At 43.3% G+C, this 12,865-nt stretch overlaps 2 protein-coding genes across 3 annotated transcripts in view; one reads left to right on the top strand and one right to left on the bottom strand.

Moving 5' to 3' along the window:
- The window catches only part of SLC31A1 (solute carrier family 31 member 1), a 34,299-nt gene extending 29,573 nt beyond the window's left edge, over window positions 1-4,726 (bottom strand). The window contains exon 1 of the mRNA XM_027550536.1: window positions 4,583-4,726. The gene's annotated coding sequence lies outside the window, so the exon portion shown is untranslated. The remainder of the gene's footprint in view (window positions 1-4,582) is intronic.
- Window positions 4,727-4,943: 217 nt separating this feature from the next.
- Window positions 4,944-12,865, top strand: part of FKBP15 (FKBP prolyl isomerase 15) — a 57,044-nt gene continuing 49,122 nt past the window's right edge. Inside the window, exon 1 of one of the 2 annotated variants that reach the window (XM_027550530.1) lies at window positions 4,944-5,071. In XM_027550530.1, coding sequence (XP_027406331.1) covers window positions 5,019-5,071 — 53 coding nt within the window. In that variant the 5' untranslated portion in view covers window positions 4,944-5,018. The remainder of the gene's footprint in view (window positions 5,072-12,865) is intronic. The other variant, XM_027550529.1, reaches the window with a different exon arrangement.

The raw sequence follows: 12,865 nt of genomic DNA, 5'->3' as shown, positions 1-12,865 counted from the left end.
TTAAGAGTCAGACCCTTGCTGACTTCTCATACTTAGTCAAAAACTACAGAAAAGATTTTTTTCGATGGCTTTATTATGCTAAAATCTGCATGTGGGAGTGCAGGCATCAGTCAGCAACCTGCCTTCTCTCTTCCCTCCCTTTCCAACCATTCCTGGCTTGCCAACTTTAAATGGCAGAGTTATCTGGGCGCTGCCTGGTTACTGACTTATCTGACATATTCCACTAGTTGAAGTCATCTTGTCGCTATAAACACTTGCTTTTCCAGTGACAACTATGTCATCTTTTTCTTTTTTGCAACATGTCTGGTGAGGAAGGCAAAAAGAAGAATCAACAGCAGAGGCAAATGGGAACAAGGAGAGGAACAGGGCTTAAGAAACAGATTCTTAGGGGCACAGTATACATTGTTACCTTTAGAGAAGCCATTTAATTTTATTCACATTCAGTCTAGAACATTTATTTTTCTCAATTCAAAATTGAGATTATAATCCAAAGAAGAACTGGATTGATGTTTTTAACAGATGAATACTAGTGCCCTAAGTGATGTCTACCATACCACATTGCACTCATTCCTCACATCAACTCCATATCCTAAACCATTTGCGTTTTTTTAAATATGACCCACGTTATTTAGAATAAAAAATTCCATTTCCTACTGGGCTAAGTACAAGCTTGGCCTTCAGTGTATTTGACAAATATGGTCTTGGTCTCCTTTTCTATTTTAATCCACTATTTGCCTATATATACTATTGTCCTAAACTCTCAGCAAACTATTGCACAGAACTCTATTAATCAATTTAACTAATGACACATTCGGAGAAGGCAATGGCAGCCCACTCTAGTACTCTTGCCAGGAAAATCCCATGGACGGAGGAGCCTGTTAGGCTGCAATCCATGGGGTCGCTAAGAGTCAGACACGACTGAGCGACTTCACTTTCACTTTCAAACAAGTGAGCATGGCTGTGTTCCAATAAAACTTTATTACAGAAACAGGCAGCAGGCCAAGATGAGATTTTGCCCTTACACTGTAGTTTGCAGATGCCTGATATCCACATTCCAAGAAAAGAGTTCTGTTAAAAAATGGCAAAAAGATGTTTATGTTTTAAGTTAAAATATAAAATGCTTAAGGTCTACGGGTAACTAATATCTGTATCATTCCCTGCTTTAATTTACTTTTTTTTCAGCTAGCCAATTACTAGCCCTAATTGCATCAGATAAGAGTGGTCATGTATGGATGTGAGAGTTGGACTGTGAAGAAAGCTGAGCGGCGAAGAATTGATGCTTTTGAACTGTGGTGTTGGAGAAGACTCTTGAGAGTCCCTTGGACTGCAAAGGAGATCCAACCAGTCCATTCTAAAGATCAGTCCTGGGTGTTCATTGGAAGGACTGATGCTAAAGCTGAAACTCCAATACTTTGGCCACCTCATTCGAAGAGTTGACTCATTGGAAAAGACTCTGATGCTGGGAGGCATTGGGGGCAGGAGGAGAAGGGGACAACAGAGGATGAGACGGCTGGATGGCATCACTGACTTGATGGACATGAGTTTGGGTGAACTCCGGGAGTTGGTGATGGACAGGGAGGCCTGGCATGCTGCGATTCATGGGATGGCAAAGAGTCAGACACGACTGAGCGACTGAACTGAACTTAAGAGTGCAACTTGTCTTAAACTTGGAAAGCCTTGCCTCCTCACTTCCACTTGGAATCCCAATCCCAAACCTACATTCAATTCATAATCCTAACACCACACTTAAGATCTAACTTGGTTATAATTATAAACTATTAGTTTTAAAATCATTCACCAGAACAGATTAATATACTATATAGAATTATATAGTACCTGTATATAAACACTGTCATCTCTGTAGCAAAACTGTTGATAATTCTAAAGGAACTGTTAAAATTCATGCTTTCTGATTAATCTTCAGGGGGGTCAATACATTTCACAAATATGCCTAAAAGCTATATACTTAAGCAAAACAAAAACGCTTTATTCAAACTTGAGACAAACAAGGTAGTGCCTATTTACCTCCGTATCCCCAGCAGTACTATTTAATAGATGTCTGGTAGATTTTAGGGAGCCTGGCCCAAGCTCAGAGAGAGTTAGAAGGGCCGGGACGGGAATTCAAGTTTCCTGATTCCTAGTCCACTATTCTACTTCAGGAAGACAGTGGTTTCTTTAGGTGCACTCAATCCTGCAGTCCAAAGCCTGGAAGACTGGGCTTCCTCGGTGGTCTAGTGGTTAAGAATCTGCCTGCCAATGCAGGGGACATGGGTTCGATCCCTGGTCTGGGAGGATCCCACATGCCACGGAGCAACTAAGCCCATGTGCCTACTGAGCCCTCACTGTAGAGCCCGTGAGCCCCAGCTACTGAAGCCCACACACCTAGAGCCCATGCTTCGAGATAAGAGAAGCCCCTGCTCTCCGCAACTAGAGAAAGCCTGTGTGCAGCAATGACGACTCAGGACAACCAAAAATTTTAAAAAAGTAAATAAATCTTAAAAAAAAAAAAAGCCTGGAAGACTGAGGAAGGCTCACCACTGTCTTCTCCTTTCTCCCATTGCCAATCAGAACCAGCAGCTGTGTCCTACAAGGGCAAACTAGGCATGCATATTTGTGGTGTCTCACTAAAAAGGCTGATCCATGATCCAGATTTTAGGATTCCTGCCTATCTAGAAAGGCAACTTAAACACCCTGGATATTCGATGTTCACCCAAAACTATCACAACATTGTTAATCAGCTATATCCCAATACAAAATTAAAAGGTTTAAAAAAAAAATGCTTTGCTGAAAAAACACTCCCAACTCAAGAACACAAGATAAGTGCTCACTGGTCCCCTTTAGCATTTGTAAGTGTAAGTGTAAGCATTTGTAATAGTGTAAGCACTATTCAGATGCTGCAGTGATGGAATGACAATAACCAGTCCTAGGGAGAGGGGGAAGAAAGAGCTGTTACTTGTGTCGATTATTCTTCCCCTGTACCCAGAGCAGCCAAGCTCACATTCAAAACACAGCTACCACAAAGCATTCCAGTTCCAGTGCTTAGACTCCAGTTGCATCATTGCTTTAACACTGTCAGCCTTCACGGCTTTAACCATCTTAATCTGTAAAATAAACACAGGAAGCAGACAACAGTCCTGTCCCTCCATTTAACAGAGGAATCTTTACGAACAAAAATTAGACCTACGTATAATATTTCTAGCTATCCCATTCCTCTTTTTCCCCCTTCCCTAGAGCTTTAAACAACATTAAAGTCATCTTCAACTGACAAGAGACTAAGCTACCCAGACAGTTCACAGCTAGTACAGCACTTTTATCTTTCTGGAAGCTTCTTAGACAAGGCAAGAGCCATTGCTAGGCTCTCTGGGTCACATGGGAAAAAAATATGCTAAGAGAGTAAATTAAGGAATAAGGAAACAAGGCTGAATTACACTACTCAGTCTAACAAAGAGTAAATGAGAATCCATTACAGGCAAGAGGGCACAGTGCTCGGCGACACAGGAGACACCAAGATGAATAAAACCGTCACCGTCCTTGAGGAGTTTACTATTTAATAGAGGCACACAAACTATAATAAAAAGCAGAACAAGCTAAGTGCTAAGAGGCATTAAAACTCTGGGAAGGAGTTACCAACCATTTCACTCCACATTCATGCTAACAGATTAAAACTTTCAGGTAAGGGACACATGTTGTCCTAATATGATTGAGATCTGTGTAAAGAAGCTAAGGTGGGACATAATCTGCTTATCCACACCTCCTTCGGTTAAGTTAGGCCTACCCAGAAATTGTTCCAAAAATGACACCAGGTTAACCAAAGAAATGCTTATATCAGAGAGGATACAAACTGCAGAGAAGTCGACAACAAATGATGTTTACTTAGGTTTGTGGCAAGAAGATTAAGCAAAACCCAGGCCAAGGTTGGGGCCAGGGATTTTCAGCTTCTGAAGTTTCCCCCTCTCCATCACCCGCCCCCAGAACATCCCAGCTCTCCTGCTCCTCACCTGCGAAGGTGGACACTAGGGAAGGAACTTCTCTCCAGAGGTATCCCCACTCTGTGAGAGTACACAGTACTTAAGGGTTGATACCATTCTTGTTGACCAGGCAGTTCGCTCAGTCCCTAATCAAGAAACCAGGGATCCACCCTCAGTCAGCCCTTTACGCTGTGTGACCTCGGACTAGTCATCCAAGTGCTGAGTTCCTGTCTTTCCATATTTGTGAAGTCTGGGATTACGAGAAGACTGGGATTGAATTGGATGACCTCTGAGGTCTTAAAGCTTCTTGACCAGCCAGCACACTGAAGCACTGGACAAACAGCTCGTTGAACAAATAGCGAGGGCGGCCACAGGGAACAAGCGGCCGGGGGATCAGACTGGTTTTATACACAGGGAAACGGAGGCACCCTGACCCAAGGTCACTCCAGTTATGTCCCAATGGGGGCTGGGCCGAAAGCTCAGGTCTCCAGACCTCCGGTCCTGGGCCCTTTCTCCTTTCGCGGAGCAGAGAAGAGTGGCGTGGAGGTCCCTGTCCCGGAGAAGAAAGGACTGTGTTCGTGCCCGGGTTGCGAGAGGGGCAGAAGAGGCCTTACCTTTCCAGATCGAGTCCCGCCACCAGTGCCTCTCTCTCAGATCCTTAATCCGTCACACCTCCAGGACTCTTCAGAAGCCCCTCCACTTCTGACCCTCGCGACGTGTCCGAGACCGCCACCGAAGCGCCAATTCCCGCCCTTACCCCGCCCCCTGACTCGCTGGCCAATCGCCGCCCAGAGTTTCGGAGCGCCTGCCGTTCTCACCGCCTCTGAGGGCTGGAGAAGCTTACGTCACTCATGAGGCCTCGCCCGCCAGGTCCTCTTATTTGCCTTTGCTCCACCTTCTCCAGAGCCTAGTCTCCTCCCGGCCCAATAACCATGCGAGAGTTCGTCTTGCCGGAAAGCAGCACGCTGCCGCGGCATTTTACGACGTCAGCGTTGAAAGTCTCTGGAAACGCTCCGACTTCCTCCCCGAAGCTGGGCGAAAGGCGGCGCGATGTTCGGTGCGGGCGACGAAGACGATACCGACTTCCTCTCGCCTAGCGGCGGGTGAGTGCAGAAGCGTAGGGCAAGGGAGCGTGGCTGAGAGCCTGGCGGATCGGTTGGAGGGGGTCGCTCTCTTTTCAGACCTCTTCCCAACTTCCGGGTCCCGAGACCCTTGCCACATTCCGGTGCTGTACAGGTTCCAGAATCTGGGCAGAACTGAAACTGTGCTGAGTTTGTCCACCCGGATTCTGGACCTGGCATCTCTCCTGAAGCACAGTATGACCATAGGGTTGGAACTTTTGCTTTCCGGGTCAGTTTGTCCTTCTGTGAAATGGGTATAATTGTTGATAAAAATACCTAAGAATTTTTGAGTCCACCGGTGCCGATATGAGGCTTTCTCTGCCCCGTGGACAAGACGTTGACCCTTCAGAATTGGCCCTGGTGGGTCAGCTTCAGCATCCTTCAAGGCCTAGCTCGGATGTCACCTTTTCGGTGCTTTCCCTTCTCCCACGGCCCCAGGCAGAATAAATTGCATTCTCTTTCTTATCCCCACAACTAGGTGTGTTTACCTTTATCTTTGCATACCGAACCTACTAGATTATAAAGCCCTAATAGGACATGGACTGTTCAGTCTGTTCCTGCTGTCGAGCGCTCAGCACAGTACCTGGCACAGAGTGATTGCTCTAGGAGGTGCCTACCGAGTGAATGATAACTGTGAAATTGCTCTCTAAAGCTTAGAGCCCATGTAAGAAACTGCAACTGCTGTCCCCTGCCCCCAGTCAATATATATATATATATATATATATATATATATATATATATATATTGTATAATACACACACACACACCAGTCTGGGGTACAGGTCTTCAAGAGGCAGGGCCTTGTCTCTTCCAGTAATCATTTTAACCTTTTCCCTTGTGATGTGTCGATAGACAGCTTGACTGCCTTCAGACTTGTGAAGTGCCAAATTCTGATGTTTGCAGAGCCTTTCTTTGAACATCTGTTTAACCAGTTCTGGCCTGGAGAATTCCATGGACTGTATAGAGTCTCCCCCGGGACTGAGAGACTTTCACTTTCACTTTCTTTGACCATCTGTTTAACCAATTTAAGAAGGTACCCAAGAATGAGGAAAACACCAGTATACAATCCTACAATCCTTATTCTACTAAATGCTTAGAGGTTACAGAGATGATTAAGCTTCTCTGTGAGCTCTCAGATTGCTTCTAGCCCTGGTGGAGAGTTCAATTGACATAAAATGGCACTGGCTCTGTTTTGCTCTTAAATAGGATCTTTTGACTCGCACAGTGACTAGTTCTATATTAGCCATCCTAAGTTCTCTTTTCATCCTCACTGCCCTGTTCCACCCCTGCCCTCACTTTGGATGGCCTGCATCCACTTAGTTTCATCTTGAGTTCTTTTGGTTGCTCAGTTATTTCAGAGTTAAGCAATCTTTGGTTCCTTTTTTTTCCTACTCCACCCAAAGCATTCACTAATATTTCCACACATCCAGCCTGTTGCTGTTGACTGTGTAGTCAGCCATTTGGATGAATGTTTTTTTCTTAACCTGTTTTTCAAATGGCTGTACCTTTTGAAAGTTGACGAAGTATGCTTTAGATTCACATTCTTCACTAGGTCAAAGTGTTGGAGGGAAGTTTAAATGAATGTTAGTGTTCCCAACTTTTTTTTAATTTAGTTTTTATTTTATATTGGAGTATAGTTGATTGGCAATGTTGTTCAGATTCTTTTCCCATATAGGTTATTAAATTAGAATATTAAGTAGAGTTTAGGGCTTCCAACTTTGATGCAACAAACACTGCTGGCTGAAAACTCCTGAATAGATAATAACCGTCATGTGCTCTTCCCCAGGTTCCTGGCCTGAGATAAGTTCTTGGTGGCTCAGCTATGCTGCTTTCCTGTGCGGGCTTTTCAAGGACTTGAGAAGCTAGTCGTAGGCATGAGACTCCGCCCCTAAACACAGACAACAGCTAATTGAATGAAAAAAGTCTTAGTAAATAAAGGTATACAGAGAACTTTTAAGTTTAAGTTTGAGAATACAGAAAGTTTCACCAGCATTTCCTGATTCAGCTATTCCTATTCTGATTCCCTGTAAGGAAGTAGAACATATGACAGTGAGCACTGCGGCTGCTTTTCAGTTCCTCTTGTATATTACTTATATTTGTAAGTATTCTCCACTAAAAAAGATGCACAACGTGAGAGTTGCGAGTTAAGTTTTATTTGGGGCAAAATGAGGACTGCAGCCTGAGAGGCAGCACCTCAGATAGCTCTGAGAGACTGCTCAAAAGAGGCACTCAGGGAAGGTCAACATATAAGATTTTGGTGAAGGGGGAGTTCAGTGCAATAAAGCTTACTTTACAAGAGGTTTTCTGATAGTTGAAAGGATCTGATATCATCATGAAGGGATTTAGTGCTTTTCTAGATATGAAGAGATGATAGGATTGGGATCATGAAATCAGTTCCTGAGAATACCCAACTATCTAAAGACCTGTCCCACCAGATATCCTGGAGCACAGAGAGCCTCACTCCTGAACTCCCTCAGGGCCTGTGAAGGTCAACAGCTGCAGCAGCACAGGGTTCAATCTCCACAGAGGCAGCTGGCAAATGCCCTTGTTGTTGACTCTGGCAATACTCTTGGCAAGAGCCAGTTTGTAGTTGACAGTATCTTGACTTTCCTGTAGCTCAAACGGTAAAAAATCTACCTGTAATGAAGGAGATCAGAGTTTGGTCCCTGGGTCGGGAAGACCCTCTGGAGAAGGGAATGGCAATCCACTCCAGTATTCTTGCTTGGAGAATCCCGTGGGCAGAGAAGCCTGGCGGGCAGCAGTCCATGAGGTTGAAAAGAGTTGGACATGAATGAGCAATTAACACCTGCATGCATGACTTAAATGTGTGACTTACTTGATTCTATTTAAGATAGTCAAGCCTAAAAGAAGTGGGAGTATTGGTACCTAGGATGGCTGTCTAGATGATTAATAATTTGTGTTCCAATTTTTCAGTCCTCTTGGTCCATGGTTAACCTAGAAGTAGTAAAGTAATAATCAGGATGCTTTTTTTTTTGGCGGGGGTGCGGGGTTGGTCTTGGCCCTTTCTCCACTTTGAGACTGAAATGAAGAAATATGTGAATGTCTACCAGGTGTATGGTACTTGGCTTCAGCTGACAAAGATAGGAATAAGGCACAGTTCTGCCACTAGGAAACTTCCAGTTAATAATGGAATGAAACAGTCCAGTAATAATAATTTAAAAGCATTTTTAGGGGGCCAGTAATATATATGCTTGTGTTTTAGATTATGTAAAAGTTATATGTAGACAAATCTGATTAGCATAGTATTGATAAATCCCCATTGTAGAGGTAGAAAAAGGAAATTTAGAACTGATCATCAGAAAGCATCTTTAAGTTCTATAAAAGATATGGAAAAGCCTCGATTCTGAAGTTGATTCTGCTCCCAGTTAGGAATGTGACTTTGAAGTCACTCACTTCCCATCCTTGGTTCTCCATACCCCAATCTGTTAAATAGTGGGGTTGTTCTCGGTGATCTTTGAGACTTTTCCCAGTCTTGTAGCTTTGTATTTATGCTGATGTCAGTTCAAGGTTCCAGGTCAGCTTGTGCATCAATGAAGCATGCTTTCTTCCTTCTAGGGGTATCTGAGTTGAATTGGTATTTTTAAGGTAATAGGATGTGTACACCTGTGTATAAAACATATTGTGTACTTACTCTGTGTCAGGTACTATACTAAGTATGACATATCCAATATCATATTAATTTCTCTCTACTACTCTCTGAAGCAGTTTTTACCATTATTCTCATTTTGCAAATAAGGCTCAGAGAGGTAGGTTGCTCATGGTCAAACAGCTAAAAAGTAGAAAAACCTGGATTTGAAATCAGGCAAGCGGATTTCATATGCCTGACTACCCTTGTGCCTTCTTATTATAATAGAAGTAAATGTTTGATACAACAGTTTGGAAAAGAAGTACTTTAACAACAAAAAGAATCCCCATTTATTAAAATATATTGATAGATCCTAAATGTGTATATTTCTGTTTTGAATGAGAAAAGAAAAGGAATATAAAACTAAGGTTAGATAAGGACTTTGATACCTAAATGCATTGGCTAGCATTTACTTTTTAAATGTGATTAATGCTGTAATGACTTTTGCTATGAATTATAAAGTTAGAGACTAAAGTCCAGAGTTAGCAAACTCATTCTTGCTAAAGTAATTAGGGGGATGTGTACATTTGGGACTTCCCTGGTGGCTCAGACGGTAAAGTGTCTGTCTACAATGCAGGAGACCTGGGTTTCATCCCTGGGTCAGGAAGATCCACTGGAGAAGGAAATGGCACTCCACTCCAGTACTATTGCCTGGAAAATCCCATGGACGGAGGAGCCTGGTAGGCTGCAGTCCATGGGGTCGCAAAGAGTTGGACACGACTGAGCGACATCACTTTCCTTTAGAAGTAGAAAATGTAATAATTTAGAAAAAACCTGTGCCTTTGGTCTGTGTAGAGTTCATTTTAAAAATTAATAGAAAATAGCTTTAATCTGAAAGGTAATGGGGTTGACCTGACTTTTGGATTGACTTGCAGTCATCCTGGCTGGCCTTTAGGGCATCTATGGAGCAGAGTTTACCTATAATACTTTTGTCTTTCTGTTGAAAAAAAAATCTGCAAAATTAGAACAGTAAATTCAGTACTGAAGCTAACAAGGACATTCATGATTTGTGCATAATCTGTTAATCTTAACAAGGTTTTAAGCTTTGCAAATTTTTCACAAAGTTAAAGGCATTGCTCAACTCTCCTAGAATCTTAAAATTCTTTTAGGAAACCTGCTCTGATTGCCCTAGGTAAAAGGAGATCTCTTGGTCTTCTTGAAATTTCATTAGCATTTGTTGATATCTTAATGTGGAGTAGGCCAGCACTGCTCTCTCTGTTTGTAATCTCATTGAAACCTCTTAGTCCATTAAAGTAGACATTGCTGGCCCTATTTACAGGAAACTCACAGTATACTCACTACCTTGAGAAAACAAGGTATTAGTTTAAAATCATATTAAATTTATTTTGTAAAATCTAGTATGTATTATACGTTAAAATTATCCATGGGAAATAGCCAAAAAAAGTTGTTGGGAAGCTTCAATATTTACTCTACCTACTTTTGCCTGGAAAATCCCATGGACGAAGGAGCCTGGTAGGCTGCAGTCCATGGGGTCGCTAGAGTCGGACACGACTGAGCAACTTCACTTTCACTTTTCACTTTCATGCATGGGAGAAGGGAATGGCAACCCACTCCAGTGTTCTTGCCTGGAGAATCCCAGGGACGGGAAGCCTGGTGGGCTGCCGTCTATGGGTTGCACAGAGTCAGACACGACTGAAGCAACTTAGCAGCAGCAGTAGCAGCAGCAAACTAAAGATGGCTTTGGAGAAGTGGAGCTCAGAGCTATATTAGACTTTGAGTTCACTTATTGAGCCTGTTATATACCAGACCATAAGGAAAATATAGTCAAGTTTGTTGTTTAGTTGCTGAGTTATGTTGGACTCTTCTGCGACCCCAAGGACTGTAGCCCACCAGGCTTATCTGTCCATGGGATTTCCCAGGCAAGAATACTGGAGTGGGTAGCCATTTCCTTCTCCTGCAATGCAGGATTCGTTACCACTGAGCCACCTAGGAAACCCAGTCAAGTGAAGTGAAAATCGCTCAGTCGTGTCCGACTCTTTGCGAGCCCATGAACTATACAGTCCACGGAATTCTCCAGGCCAAAATACTGGAGTGGGTAGCTGTTCCCTTCTCCAGGGGATCATCCCAACCCAGGGATCGAACCCAAGTCTCCCGCATTGCAGGCGGATTCTTTACCAGCTGAGCCACCAGGGAAGCCCATACAGTCAAGTAGTGATCATAATAAATAATCGATTACCATGTTAGATGATAAACGGCTGAATAACTTTTATTGATCTCTATGTTATACTCCATATAGCCGCCACTTGCTATATATCTCATGTTATAGGTTACAGTTATATAGTGTGTATCTAATTCCGTTGTTACAGTATATAAGCTACTTGAAAACAGAACCCAGTTTTGCTCACTGGTGTATATGTAGCATTTAACATAGGGTATGGTGCGTATTTCTTGAATGAATGAAGTGCAGAGTTCTCTGGGAGCCCGTAGGAAGATCAGCTAACCTAGTCTTCGAGATTAGGGAGCAGCTTCCAGGGGAAGAATGTTTCAGGCAGAGAGAATAGCATATCCAAAGACTGGAGATTAGAAAGATTGTGCCTTATATGAGAAATTAGAAGTTCCACCGTGTAACCCTAGCCTGCATTTGTAACTCTAGCCTGCATTTGAACCTGAGACTGTTATCCTTAGAATGTCCTGCTTACAAGGTTGACCCTTTGCTGGCAGCTGGGAACTTGATTGACAGTTCGCCACAGTGATATAAAGCTTTCCACAAATGATAAGACCAGCTTACTGTGCCTCAACTGTTTGTGCAAATGATATGGTTTATACTGAACCTTGTCCTTCTTCTTGAGAGTCCCTTAGACTGCAAGAAGATCCAACCAGTCCATCCGAAAGGAGATCGGTCCTGGGTGTTTATTGGAAGGACTTATGTTGAAGCTGAAACTCCAATACTTTGGCCACCTCATGTGAAGAGTTGACTCATTGGAAAAGACCCTACTGCTAGGAAGGACTGGGGGCAGGAGGAGAAGGGGACAACAGAGGATGAGATGGCTGGATGGCATCACTGACTTGATGGACATGGGTTTGGGTAGCCTCCGGGAGTTGGTGATGGACAGGGAGGCCTGCTGTGCTGTGAATCATGGGGTCACAAAGAGTCGACTGAGCGACTGAACTGAACTGTCTTTCTTCTGGGAGTCTAGATTTTTTTTTTTTTAATGTTTCTAGCAGCTTTATTCATAATTGCCAACACTGAGAGTCTAGAATCTTGGTACATTTTAGAAGGTTTCTATGTGACTGTTGGCTCTCTAGTCGCTAAGTTGTGTCCAGCCTTTACAACCGCATGGACTGTAGCCCACCAGGCTCCTCTGGCCTTGGAATTTCCCAGATAAGAATACTGGAATGGGTTGTCATTTCCTTCTCCAGGGCATCTTCCCAACCTAGGGATCAAACCTCTGTCTATTGTGTTAGCAGGCAGATTCTTTATCACTGAGCCACAGGGAAGTGCCTTCTGTGTGACTAGCCCACAATAAAAAACCTTGGGCACTGAATGTCTAATGAGCTTTCCTGACAGACCACACTCACACGTTATTATAACTTATTGGTGGAGGAATTTAACATGTCCTGTATCACTCCATTGGGAGAGGACTCTTGGAAGTCTGTTCCTGGTTTCCTCTGGACTTTGCTCCAGTGCACCTTTTCCCTTTGCTGATTTTGCTGTGTATCCTTTTAATAGACCTCAGCCCTGAGTATCATATTATATATATTATGCTATAACTGTGTGTTAAGCCCAGCGAGTCCTTCTAGGAAGTCACTGAGCCTAAAGGTAGTCTTGAGGACCCTGACCCAAAATGTCATTCAGGGAGAAGAAGCACAAGAGGGAATACAGGTTTGATGGGGCAGTGGACACTGGGAGATACAGGTTTTGGTTTGGACGTGTTGCATTTGTGCTCCCTGTGGAATTCTGTGTTGTCTGCATTCAGAAGAGATTCTGTGCTAGAAATACTGATTTGAGCATCATCAGCATTTGGGTAGCACTGATATCAAGGTAAATAAATTCGATTGCCAAAGGAGAGAATGAATCTTGGAGCATGGATGCTTAAAGGTTGGACAGTGGTAGAAGAGACCAAGGAGTTAAATGAGCCGGAGAGATGGAAAGACAATAAGACAGCGAT

Source organism: Bos indicus x Bos taurus, chromosome 8 (assembly GCF_003369695.1).
Source record: "Bos indicus x Bos taurus breed Angus x Brahman F1 hybrid chromosome 8, Bos_hybrid_MaternalHap_v2.0, whole genome shotgun sequence".
Classification (NCBI taxonomy): Eukaryota; Metazoa; Chordata; class Mammalia; order Artiodactyla; family Bovidae; genus Bos; species Bos indicus x Bos taurus.
Note: the sequence above shows the minus strand (reverse complement) of the source record. Positions and strands in the feature narration are given on the sequence as shown.